This window comes from Cherax quadricarinatus, chromosome 2 (genome assembly GCF_038502225.1).
Source record: "Cherax quadricarinatus isolate ZL_2023a chromosome 2, ASM3850222v1, whole genome shotgun sequence".
In the NCBI taxonomy this organism is placed as follows: domain Eukaryota; kingdom Metazoa; phylum Arthropoda; class Malacostraca; order Decapoda; family Parastacidae; genus Cherax; species Cherax quadricarinatus.
In genome coordinates this window covers 12,611,439-12,625,614 of record NC_091293.1, presented here as the reverse complement: position 1 = coordinate 12,625,614, position 14,176 = coordinate 12,611,439, and the positions used below count along the sequence as shown (strand labels likewise).

General features: G+C 41.5%; 1 protein-coding gene across 3 annotated transcripts in view; it reads right to left on the bottom strand.

The window, feature by feature from the left end:
- LOC128694719 (zinc finger protein on ecdysone puffs) overlaps positions 1–14,176 on the bottom strand; it is a 144,147-nt gene that overhangs the window by 81,835 nt on the left and 48,136 nt on the right. For all 3 annotated transcript variants that reach the window (XM_070087367.1, XM_070087363.1, XM_070087372.1), the window contains 2 exons: positions 14,136–14,176; positions 13,923–13,991 (listed from right to left, as the gene is read on the bottom strand). The exon at positions 14,136–14,176 is cut by the window's right edge. In XM_070087367.1, the coding sequence (XP_069943468.1) occupies positions 13,923–13,991; positions 14,136–14,176 (110 nt within the window). The remainder of the gene's footprint in view (positions 1–13,922; positions 13,992–14,135) is intronic.

Genomic DNA, 14,176 nt, shown 5'->3' with positions numbered 1-14,176 from the left:
CACCTTGAGTATGCTCCACTTTCTTGATTTGCCTGCCCCCCCCCCTCTCATCTGCGACTGCTTGACAGAGTAGAGAACAGAGCAAGACGTCTCATCTCTCGCCTGGACCCATCCTGGATAGATCTGTCATTTCAGCAGAGCCTTCAACATAGGAGCGATGTGGGTGGCCTTACTGTTATGCACAAGGCCAATATTGTCAAAATACCACACTTGGATCCACTTCGAGGACAGCGTGAAACAAGCTTTTATGCCACAAGATGGGCAGAAAGCAGCAACTTCACTCTGGCTGTACCCTTCTCCAGAACATCACTCCATCTGAGATCATACATACCCAGGATGACTCGAGTATGGAACACATTCGTACAGCATATTGATGTCAACGAGATAAAGTCAGTTGATCAAATGAAAATGCTGGCCCACAGATGGCTCCAACTTCATCCTGTTCCCTACTTGTATGTCTCATAACAATAAAAATGCTTTCAAATGAGCTGATGCAGGTAACAGCTCTTAGCTTGCCAATAAAGTTAGGAATCCTTATCCTGTAAATAGCTTGTCAATAAAGCTAGGGATCCTTAACCTTGTCAAACCCTGTGTAAAAAAAAAAAAAAAAAGAGGAAGAGAGAGAGAGGAAGAGAGAGGAAGAGAGAGAGTCGAGGACAGTGTGAAGCAAGTTTCTATACCACAAGATGGGAAGAAAGCAGCAACTTCACTCTGGCTGTACCCTTCTCCAGAACATCACTTCATCTGAGATCATTTATTCCCAGGATGACTCAAGTCTGGAACACATTTGTACAGCATTATGTCAATGAGATAATGTCACTTGATCAGATGAAAATGCTGGCCCACAGATGGCTCCAACTTCATTCTGTTCCCTACTTGTATGTTTCATAACAATAAAAATGCTTTCAAATGAGCTGATGTAGGTAACAGCTTTTAGCTTGTCAATAAAGTTAGGAACCCTTAATCTGTAAATAGCTTGTCAATAAAGCTAGGGATCCTTAACCATATCAAACCCTGTGTAAAAAAAGAGAGAGAGTGGGTGAGTGAGTGGGCGAGTGAGTGGGTGAGTGGGTGAGTGGGTGAGTGAGTGGGTGAGTGGGTGAGTGAGTGGGTGAGTGGGTGAGTGGATGAGTGGGTGAGTGGGTGAGTGAGTGGGTGAGTGAGTGGGTGAGTGGGTGAGTGAGTGGGTGAGTGGGTGAGTGAGTGGGTGAGTGAGTGGGTGAGTGGGTGAGTGGGTGAGTGGGTGAGTGAGTGGGTGAGTGGGTGAGTGGGTGAGTGAGTGGGTGAGTAAGTGGGTGAGTGGGTGAGTGAGTGGGTGAGTGGGTGAGTGAGTGGGTGAGTGAGTGGGTGAGTGAGTGGGTGAGTGAGTGGGTGAGTGAGTGGGTGAGTGAGTGGGTGAGTGAGTGAGTGGGTGAGTGAGTGGGTGAGTGGGTGTGTGTGTGTGTGGGTGAGTGGGTGAGTGGGTGAGTGAGTGGGTGAGTGGGTGAGTGGGTGGGTGAGTGGGTGAGTGAGTGGGTGAGTGAGTGGGTGAGTGGGTGAGTGAGTGGGTGAGTGGGTGAGTGGGTGAGTGAGTGGGTGGGTGAGTGAGTGGGTGGGTGAGTGAGTGGCTGAGTGGGTGGGTGGGTGGGTGGGTGGGTGGGTGGGTGGGTGGGTGGGTGGGTGGGTGGGTGGGTGTGTGTGTGTGTGAGTGGGTGAGTGGGTGAGTGAGTGGGTGAGTGGGTGAGTGAGTGGGTGAGTGAGTGGGTGAGTGGGTGGGTGAGTGGGTGGGTGGGTGAGTGAGTGGGTGAGTGAGTGGGTGAGTGGGTGGGTGAGTGGGTGGGTGAGTGGGTGGGTGAGTGGGTGGGTGAGTGGGTGGGTGAGTGGGTGGGTGAGTGAGTGGGTGAGTGAGTGGGTGAGTGAGTGAGTGAGTGGGTGAGTGAGTGGGTGAGTGAGTGGGTGAGTGGGTGAGTGAGTGAGTGAGTGGGTGAGTGAGTGGGTGAGTGAGTGAGTGAGTGGGTGAGTGAGTGGGTGAGTGAGTGAGTGAGTGGGTGAGTGGGTGGGTGAGTGGGTGGGTGAGTGGGTGGGTGAGTGGGTGAGTGAGTGGGTGGGTGAGTGGGTGAGTGAGTGGGTGAGTGAGTGGGTGAGTGAGTGGGTGAGTGAGTGGGTGAGCGAGTGGGTGAGTGAGTGGGTGAGCGAGTGAGTGAGGGGTTGGATTTGAGTGGGACTTGCACACGAGTAAATAGAATTATTAAAGCATTTATTCTGTAAGTGGGTTGAATTTGTGAAGACCTGCCAAGTATAAGAAGTTAAGAAATGAGGAGCACTGCAGCAGGACTCTTGGCCAACAGGCCTGCTGCAGTGTCCCTCCTTTCTTATGTTCTTATGGCTGTGTGCACCATGTGCGACTGTGTGTGCTGTGCGAGAGACTCTCACACAGTCAAAATGTGGTGTATAAATGGAAAACAGGAATTAACAGTAGTGACCTGTACTTAGCTCAGTGAGGACGTGTCTAGTGTACTCCCTGTGGACAAAACCAAAATGCCCTCCACTGAGCAACTTTACCAGCAGCTTAAAGAGGAATTGAGGGGAGCGATGCTCGAGATACGGTGATTGATGGAGGAAAACACGAGGATTCGTAGTAGTCCTCCTGCTGTGAGTCCTCAGGTCAAGAAGGGAACCTGGGCAGTGGCCGGACAAAATGGAATGAAGTTGAAGATCAAGAAGACAAATGCAGAGGAAGAAACGATGAAGAAGAAAGAGACTGCTGTGATAACTTCAAACTCCTTTTCTGTGCTACCAGACGAATGTGAGTTGACTACTGGGAACGTCACAATGAAGAACAACAAGGAAGACTAATGTGAATCAACCACCCATGACCTTCCAACAAAGACAATTCTTAACAACACAGTGAAGACAGCCAGTGAAAACATCCCAGCAAAGACCATCTCTACTAAGACCGTTGAGAATGTCATTCACACCACCAGTCGAGGTAAGAACATTGTTTTAGTTGGGGACAGTCAGAATAAGTTTATGGATAGGGCTTTTTGTCTTAGGGATAGAAATAGGAGGCAGAGGCTGTTTTCTCCTGGGGCTGGGTTGAAGGATATTGTTAGCCATCTGGACGACATCATGAGAGGTAATGGGAGCAATCCTATTATTTGTCTAAGTGCTGGAGGCAATGATGTTGGCAGACATAGGAGTAAGGACCTGATTAGCAGGTACAGATCAGCAATAGACATAATTAGGAAGAAGGGTGGGAACCTTGTCATATGTGGTGTTTTGCCAAGGAGAGGAGTTGGAAATGAATGGTTGTCCAGGGCAATTGGTGTCAATTGCTGGCTGGACAAATACTGTAAGGAAAATGCAGTAACATTCATTGACAACTGGGACCTCTCCTACGGCAGAAATGACATGTATGCCAGGTCTAGGGTGGGGGGCACTGGCAACTGCAGTGGAGGGAGCTGTTAGGGCTTTAACCCTTTGACTGTTTCGACTATACATATACGTCTTGCAAGGCAGTCTTTCGGATGTATACATACTCAATAATTCTAGCGGCTTCAAATCAAGCAGGAGAAAGCTGGTAGGTCATGTGAGAGAAAGGGTCTGTGTGGTCAGTGTGCACTGTATAAAAAAATTCCTGCAGCATGCAGTGCATGAGAAAATAAAAACTCCGACCATGTTTTTCGATTAAAGCGCTGACTTTGACATGTATTTTCCTATAGTATTTATGGTTGTATTCTCATTTTCTTGGTCTCATTTGATAGAATGGAAAGCATATTACAGAAATAGAGATGATTTTGATTAGTTTCACGATGAAAACGACCTTGAAATTGAGCTCAAATTAGCAGAAATGTTCAATTTTTACCGATGTTCAAGAGAAAGCAAATCACACCACACATCCAATACACGTCAACTGGGGAGTCTAATATTCTTTCACTAGTGCACGGATATTATTTATACCATTTTTACAATAATGCAGGAGTCTGCATAACAGTAAATCTTCTATTTTTTGTGTGAATACAAATTCAAAATAAAAAGCAATAGTAATATAAGAGGAGCCTGGAGACATGACTAATGAACAGAGGATATGTTATTTAGTGCCAAGAATGTCTGCACTGTTTATTCCGGACCCTATTTTGAAATTAGCATCTTTTTTTAATTTGCATGAAATTGGTAAATGGGCAGTTTCTTGTACAGTAAGGCCCTGCTTTACGGCGTTTCGCCTTACGGCGTTCCGCTAATACGGCGATGTCAAATTATGACCTAAATTTGCTATATGGCAAGCAGTCTTTCAAATACGGCGCCCCCCCCACCCAGTCTGTTTACATTTTCTGTGACCACATCTATTATGTCAGGAAACTTTCCAAAATTTCAAGTGCTTTAAAGTTACTGCATATTTTATATTTTATATATACTCTGATAATTATACTTATGTGTACCTGTACCTAAATACAGTGGACCCCCGCTTAACGATCAACTCTCAATGCGACCAATTATGTAAGTGTATTTATGTAAGTGCATTTGTACATGTATGTTTGGGAGTCTGAAATGAACTAATTTACTTCACAATATTCCTTATGGGAACAAATGCGGTCAGTACTGGCACCTGAACATACTTCTGGAATGAAAAAATATCGTTAACCGGGGGTCCACTGTATACTTACACACTGTGCTGCTGTGCAGGTACACATTAAAATCGCTAAGTCTCTCTCTGCTCATGACGCCAATACTATGAAATAATAATCACTCTCGGGCACACTAAATGTCTTATTTTACATCAATATAGGCATTTTCATTAATCCATCTATGATATTTTCCTAAAAATTATATATGAAACCCATTACATAGCATATAAACATGATACATATACTCACAGAATAAAAATTGATGTAAATGTGAGATTTGTTTACTAAGCAACTGTGTAGGTAGTGTCGGAAGAATTACGTTTTCTCTAGTCAAACTGGGGGATAACTGTAGAAAAATATTCTTTTCATATGCCTTTACTCTATATATAGCAATTCATGACCCTTGTTGGTTTAGTGCTTTTTATTATTATAATAATTATTATTATTGTTAATATTATAATTATCAATATTATTATCTTCATTCACTCTAAAAATAGTGTGTTGCTGTTTGTTTATTCTGAACTAACTTGTACAACTTGTACACAATGTAAGAGTATTTGTATTGAGGTAATTATTATTATAATAAAAGTGATGGAGTGAATGATGGTGAAAGTTTTTCTTTTTCGGGCCACCCTGCCTTGGTGGGAATCGGCCAGTGTGATAATAAAAAAAATAAAAAAATATTGAGGTAAATGTTTTACAAACTCTTACAAATGGACGTGAATGAACTAAAAGTAGACACACATTAATACGCATTTATTTCGCCTGACCAAGTGATCGCCCACTACCTGTCCAGTTTGTTCTTACATTGTCTCAACTCTGTATCTTGTTCTCTCTCTCGTTTACTCTTTCGTTAACTAGTTGGCTCTCATTGACGATGGCGTCTAAGGTTAGCTGTGATAAAAAGAGAATTCGTAAGCCTCTTGCTTTAAGTGCCAAGTTTGAGGATGATGGTGTGCCATTCTGATTTTATTCAATAAACACCCTGCCACTCACCTCTCACACATTAATATTAATATTTTAAGGTAAGTAATAAGTGTACTCTGTGTGTATCTTACCTTTTATGGTGTTTTTAATGCCTATTTCTATTGCTAACTTAATATAAGTTAGTGTAAACTTGTTGTCTGGCATTTATTGCATATTTTATATGTGCTCTGATAATAATACTTGTGGACCTGTGTGGTAGCCGGGCGGAGGGACAACATTACGTTTTCTCTGCTCAGCCATCAGAGAAAACGTTTATGAATCTGCGTTTGGCCCAGCCACTCCCTCACTCCGCTTTTGTTTACAATTTTCGGCATGAATTATTCATTACTTCTACCTTCATTTATGATGGCATCTAAAGGTAGTTGTTAGAAATGATTAAATTCAGTGAACAAGGCATGTCGATGTTAATAATATGGCTCTGGGCCACAGTGTAGGTAGCCCATAGGTGTAGCCCAGGCAGGCTACACCTACCTACCTACACTCCTCACTTCTCTTCCTATATTAAGACTACACATATTTTAAGGTAAATAATGAGTGTACTGTATGTGTATTTTACCTCTCTGGGATGTTTTAAATATCGTATATTAAGTATGAGATGGGGAGACAGGGCTACCTACACCTGGGCTACCTGCACCTGACTTCCTACAACTAAGTACTACTCACCTCTCTCTCTCTGGAGTTTCTGGAGTTTATCTGGAGAGAGTTCCGGGGGTCAACGCCCCCGCGGCCCGGTCTGTGACCAGGCCTCCTTAGGTCAGTGTCCCAGGATGCGACCCACACCAGTCGACTAACACCCAGGTACCCATTTTGCTGATGGGGAACATAGACAACAGGTGGAAAGAAACACGTCCAATGTTTCTACTCTGGCTGGGAATCGAACCCAGGCCCTCACCGTGTGAAGCGAGAGCGTTAACCACCAGGCCATGAATTTATTGTGAATGTATTTTACTTTGTGTGTTTTTAATGCCTAGTTCTATTACTAACTTAATAAAATTTAGTGTAAACTTTTTGTCTGGCATTTATTTGCATTTATAAATTGAAAAATATGGCGTTCTGCCTTCCGGCGATGTCTGCTTTCCAGCGACAGCCTGGAACCTAACCCACCATATAAGTGGGGCCCTACTGTACTCAATTTATAGAAAAAATGGAGTTCTAAAGAAATAGCTATTAGTTTGGTCGACTGGAACAATGGAATTGGCCGAAAATCGGGCTCAAAGTCGGCGAAATCGCTGATGCGTATATATCGCCGAGATCGCTAAATTCGCAGGACCGTCATTACGCAAGTTTTCAATTAAATATCGTACGTTTGGTGTCATTACCATCGGGAAAAGATTCTCTATTATTTCATAGGAGAAGATGCTGGCACTGGTTTAGTGTGGTGGAAGATACACGAGCACATCTCTCTATTATGTCTAGAAACTTTCCAAAATTTCAAGTGCTATAAAGTTATTGTACATTTTATATGTACTCTGATAATAATACACGTGTGTACCTGTACGTAAATATGCTTACACACCGCGCTGGTGAGCAGGTACACATTAAAATCACTAAGTCTCTCAACTCTTGACGTCATATTGATAATACATGTAATCTCTTCGGCACATTAAATGTCATATACAGTGGACCCTTGACTTACGAAGGCCTCATCTTACGATAAAATCGACTTACAAAGCTTTTCAGCATAAAAATTTCACCTCGACCTACGATGAAAAACTCGACTTACATCATTCGTCCCATACGCGTCCATGTGTCCGGCTGGCCTGCCTTCAGTTAGTGTGCCAATGTTTACAAGCCAGTGCCGTTGGTTCCACACATACATTTGGTACACTTTGTATTATTCCAGTGTTTTTAGTACGTGTAACTGCTAAATAAGCCACCATGGACCCAAAGAAAGCTTCTAGTGCCAACTCTGTGGTAAAATTGGTGAAAATTACTATAGAAATGAAGGAGATAATTAATAAGTATGAAAGTGGAGCGAGTGCCTCTGAGCTGGCCAGGTTGTACAACAAACCCCAATCAACTATCGCTACTATCCTGGCCAACAAAAAGGCAATGAAGGAAGCTGTTGTTGCGAATGGTTTAAGTATCTTGACGAAACACAGATCGCAAGTGCTTGAAGATGTTGAGAGACTTATTGGTGTGGATAAATGAAAAACAGATAGCAAGAGATAGCATCTCTCAAGCGATCATATGTGAAAAGGCAAGGCAGTTGCATGACGAATTAACTAAAAAAATGCCTGCAACTAGTGGTGATGCAAGTGAATTTAAGGCCAGCAAAGGTTGGTTTCAGAGATTTAAGAATCGTAGTGGCATACATAGTGACAAGGCATGGTGAGGCTGCCAGTTTGGACCAAAATACGGCTGAAAAATATGTGCAGGAATTCATAGGGTACATAGAGGATGAAGGATTGAAACCCCAACAAGTGTTTGTGACGAAACAGGCCTGTTTTGGAAGAAAATGCCAAACAGGACCTACATTACACAGGAGGAAAAAGCGCTGCCAGGACACAAGCCTATGAAAGACAGGCTAACCTTAATGTGTAGTAATGCTAGTGGGGATTGCAGAGTGAAGCCTCTACTTGTATATCACTCAAACTCCCAGAGTGTTCAGGAAAAACAATGTTGTCAAGGCTAATTTGTGTGTGATGTGGAGGGCAAACAGTAAAGCATGGGTCACTAGGGACTTTTTCTATGACTGGTTTTATCATGTGTTTGGCCCCATTGTGAAAAATTATCTCCTGGAAAATAAATTGGAACTAAAGTGCCTCCTGGTATTAGACAATGCTCCTGGTCATCCTTCAGATTTGGCAGAGCGAATTTCAGGGGAGTTGAGCTTCATAAAAGTGAAGTTTTTGCCTGCTAATACCACTCCTCTCCTCCAGCCCATGGACCAGCAGGTCATTTCAAATTTCTTCAAGAAACTGTATACCAAAGGAATGTTTCAAAAGTGCTTTGAAGTGACCTCAGACACTCGACTGACCCTAAGAGTGTTTTGGAAAGATCATTTTAGTATCCTGAGTTGCATAAACGTTATAGGTAAGGCTTGGAAGGGAGTGACTAAGAGGACCTTGAACTTTGCTTGGAAGAAATTGTGGCCAGAATGTGTAGAAAAGAGTGATTTTGAGGGGTTTGGGGCTAACCCTCAGGAGCCTATGCCAGTTGTGGAATCTACTGTGGCATTGGGGAAGTCCTTGGGTTGGAGGTTAGTGGGGAGGATGTGGAAGAGTTGGTGGACGACGACAGTGAAGAACTAACCACTGATGAGCTGCAAGAACATCTGCAACAGCAAGAGGCCACAACTGAGGAAACTGCTTCAGAGGAGGGGAGAGAGAAATGGTCTTCAAAGATTAAGGAAATTTGCGCAAAGTGGGATGACGTGTAAACTTTTATGGAAGAAAATCACCCTGACACAGCTATTGCAAGCCATGCTGGTGACTTTTACAATGACAATGTTGTGAACCACTTTAGGAAAATCTTTAAGGAAGGCGAGGTACAGAGCTCTATGGACATATTTTTGGTGCGACAGTGGTCCAGTGACTCTCAAGTTGTTCCCAGTGGCATTAAAAGAAGAAGGGAAGTAACCCCGGAAAAGGACTTGCTACCTGAAGTCCTTATGGAAGGGGATTCCCCTTCCAAAAATTAATACATTTCCATCTCCCCTCCTCCCATCTCATCACACATCACTACAGCTTCAATAAAGTTAAGTGTCATTTATTCTTCATTTCGTATTTAGTATTCTTCATTTAGTAGTACACAATATATACTGTACATGTATCCTCCTTTTTATGTTTAGGAAAATGTATATTTCATGTGTTAAATATTTTTTTTTCAAACTTTTGGGTGTCTGCAACGGATTAATTGATTTCCATTATTTCTCATGGGGAAAATTAATTCGACTTACAATAATTTTGTCTTACTATGAGCTCTCTGGAATGGATTAATATTGTAAGTCAGGGGTTCACTGTATTATGTTAATATAGACATTTCCATTAATCCATCTATGACTTTTTTTTTCAAAATTAAATAATAATCATGCTATGTAACATATAAACATGATACATATACCCACAGCTAGATGTGTTTACAAAGCGGTTTGTAGGAGTCGAACCATACCACGGGTGGGGTTTGTTTGCAATCGTGTCATTACGATTTCGTGAGTTAGGTTAGCAGGAGTATCAGAAGAACTACGTTTTCTCTAGTCAAACACCAGTTATTGGGGGACAACTGAAGAAAAATATTCCTTTCGTATGCCCTCACTCTATAGCTATTCACGACCCTTGTGGGTATAGCACTTCTTTATGATGATGATGATAATAATAATAATAATAATAATAATAATAATAATAATAATAATAATAATATCATTCCTTCTAAAAATGATGTTACATGAGAATGGAAGTGTTGCTCTTTATTTATTCTCTGTACCACTGTGGAGACAACTCACATAACGTAAGGTGCTTGTATGAACATGTATGAACCATAACCCGACGCGTTCGTCCATTTGTTTACATAGTACTCTGCGTGGATGGGGTGGCCAGGAGGGATACCATACCTCCCACACCTGACTTTTCATATTAAGTACATAAATATTTTAAGGTAAGTAATGAGTGTACCATATATGCATTTTATCATTCTAGGTTGCTTTAACCTGTAAATGGTCCAAGCAGATCTACGTTCACATGCGTAGTGCTCCAAAAGTAGATCTACTTTTTTTTTACATATTTTCAAACAAAAAAAAAAACACATCGAAGTTTTTTACACGCTTTCAAATGTAAAAAAAAAAAAGATCTACTTTTTTTACATACAGTGGTCCCTTAATCCGTTCCTGGAAGTGAGACTATTATCGAAATAGACGATTTTCGAATCAATTTTCCCCATAAGAAATAATGTAAATCCAATTAATTCGTTCCAGACACCCAGAAGTGCCAACAATTTTTTTTTTTTACCTAAAAGATAGATTTACATACACAAAAGAATGAACATTCAACATGACAATTACCTTTATTGAAGGCTGTTGTTGATGAATGGAAGAAAGGGAGGAGGAGAGAGGGAAGAGAGGTTATTGTTTGGAAGGGGAATCCCCCTCCATAAGGACTCTAAGTCACTTCCCTAGCATAAATATAGATTTACATGCAGAAAAAAATGCCAAATAAATGTAAAGCACTAATAAAATGTATAAATGAACATTGGTAATAGGGGTAGTTGATGAGTGGAATGGTCTGACTAGTAGGGTGATCGAAGCTGAAACATTGGGTAGTTTCAAATTTAGGTTGGATAAATACACGAGTGAGAGGGGTTGGATTTGAGTAGGACTTGCACCTGAGCTTATTGCTTGGGTAGCATTTCTGTTAGTGGGTTGAATTTGTGAAGGACCGGCCTAGTATGGGCCAGCAGGCCTGTTCCAGTGTTCCTACTTTAAGTTCTTATTTAACATCACACTTACCAGTAGGGTGATCGAGGCTAGGACCTTGCGTAACTTTAAGAAGAGATTGGACAAATATATGAGTTGGAGGAGCCGAGTTTGATTTGTGTCATTGGGTACGGGAGTAAATTCTTGGGTAGCTTTGGGTAAGGTCATGCGGTTGATAAATTAGACACATGTGCAACTCTTGGGTATCTTTATTGAGGAAACGTTTCGCCACACAGTGGCTTCATCAGTCCATACGTAGGAGAAACTTGAAGAACAGGAGGAGAATGAGGTAATCAGTCCCTCAACCTTGAGTTGATGTGTTCAGTCCATCAATCTTGAATAGAATACGGCATATGAGCGGAGAAGCAGCTTATAAACCGTATGACAGGAGAGGTGCAGCAGTCATAGGTGATGTCACATTTGTTCAATGTGGAAGTAGGTCATGCCCAAGAATTAGGCAAGTGAAGAATTCCTAAGTATTAAGATCCCAAGAAGTTGCAGTGTCTGACAGTGTCGGTTCTCTGAACCATTCATCTACAAGACCTGCAGTGTTCTTCCATTGTTATGTTCTTAGTGGGAAGGACTGTAAAGGACCTGCCTAGTATGGGCCAGCAGGCCTACTGCAGTGTTCCTCCTTTCTTATGTTCTTATTGGAGATTTGTTTGTGTGACGGAGGGATGGCAAGTTTATTGTTGGAGAATATGACACTAATATCAACTCTATGGCTTATTTATCTATCACAATTCAACTAATATGACATAATAAACAATATTAATAACAAAGAAACATGGAATATACTCTAGAATGAATAAGTCATTACGTATGTCACGAGAGGTGTTGTGTTGTGTTGTTGTTGGGTATATAAGGGCCACTGAGTGTAAGCCGTCCATAATGGTGGTGAAGCAGCAGCTGAGGCGGCGGTGTTTTCTGTAGCCCTATATAACTCCAACAACATTGGAGAAGTTGGTAGAATTGCTGAATCACTAAAGAAGGAACCCTCTACCACCATCACTACGACCTTCTACCACTATTACAACTGTTACCACCATCACTACTACCTTCTACCACTATCACTACCACCATCAACCACTATCACAACTGCTTCCACTCTACCACCACCACCTTTGTATTTTTCTACAAACTTTTTCATAAATTGTGTGTTTCTCACATTCTTTACCAAAGGGCTGGCACTAGAAGCTTTCTTTGGAGCCATGGTAGCTTATTTAGCACTTGCAAGCACTAAATCAATGGAATATTATGAAATATTTCGTAGGAGCATGTGAGGGGACCGTCGCTCACTGGTAAACAATGACACACTGGCTGGGAAGGCAGGCCCAGGCGGCTCAGAGCGTGAGTACCCGTCCAGGACGAAGGACGATTAGCGAGTTAACGGACCATTTGCGAGCCAATGTTTAGACGAAATAACGGGACTATTTCCGAAATGGATGACTTTCAGGGACCACTGTACTAACAAATGTTGAAAAAAACGTATATATACGTTTGGACCATTTATGGGTTAAACGTCGCAGTATGTGTGCGTGGGGTGGCCAGGAGGGCTACCATACCTACCACACCTGACTTCTTACAATAAATATTACTCACCTTTTGCCCAACATTAACCCTTTGACTGTCGCAAGCCCCTTTCTGAAACTGTCATTCTATGTTGCAAAATTTTTGGTAATGACACCAAAAGTATGACATTTGGTCGAAAACTCACGGAAATATGCTCCCGCGAAGTTAGTGGTCTCGGGAACATATACGCATCAGCGATTTCGCCCACTTGGAGCCCTGTTTTTGGCCAATTCCGTTGTTCCAGTTGACCAAACTCATAGCGATTTCTTTAGAACTCCATTTTCTCTATCGGTTGAGTACAAGAAACCGCCCATTACTCGATTTGAACTACCCAATAAAGTGGTCAGAAATTGGCAATTTGGCCAATTTCACGCAAATTAAAAAAGATGCCAATTTCAAAAAAGGGTCCAGAATAAACAATGTAGACATTCTTGGCACTAAAATAACATAACCTCTGTTCATTAGTCACATCTCTAGGCCCCACTTATATTACTACTGCTTTCTATTTTGATTTTTTATTCATACAAAAAATACAAAACTTACTGTTATGCAGACTACTGCATTATTGTAAAAATGGTATAAATAATATCAGTGCACTAGTGAAACAATATTAGACTCCCCAGTTTACGTGTACTGGACATGTGGTGTGATTTGCTTACTCCTGAACATTGGTAAAAATCAAACATTTCCGCTACTATGAGCTCAATTTCAAGGTCGTTTTCATCATGAAACTAATCAAATTCATCTCTATTTCTGTAATACGTTTTCCATTTTATCATGTGAGACCATAAAAATGAGAATACATGTACAACGATAAATACTATACAAAAATACACCTCAAAGTCAGCATTTTAATAAAAAAAATAAAAACAGTCGGAGTTTTGTTTTTTCTCATTATGCACTGCGTGCTGCAGGATTTTTTATATGGTGCACACTGACCACACAGACCCATTCTCTCACATGTGGGCCTACCAGCTTTCTCCTGCTTGATTTGAAGCCGCTAGAATTTATGAGTACACGTACGTCAAACACGGTGGCTCGTAAGACATATACAGTGGACCCCCGATTAACGATATTTTTTCATTCCAGAAGTATGTTCAGGTGCCAGTACTGACCGAATTTGTTCCCATAAGGAATACTGTGAAGTAGATTAGTCCATTTCAGACCCCCAAACATACACGTACAAACGCACTTACATAAATACACTTACATAATTGGTCGCATTGGGAGGGGATCGTTAAGCGGGGGTCCACTGTATATATGACCGAAACAGTCAAAGGGTTAAAAACAATCCAGTAACAAATTGCTTCATGTATCATTCCAAATGAATCATTACCAACTATACTCACCTTAGTGCTAGAGAAAGAGTAGAAATTACATATGTGACATCTCAGCGACTTATTGATGCTTATTGCATTCTGGAAAAAAAAAATATATGCATATAATGCGAGTTACTTTACTCCAGCACACTGATACCATATTTTTTTTTTTGTTCATTAGTTTTGGGATTAGTATTTCATTGTATTTTCACTCTTAAAATACTTATTGTGCTCATAACATACCTTTTCTCCTTCCTGGACAGTATTCCCGGGACTAGCTTTTT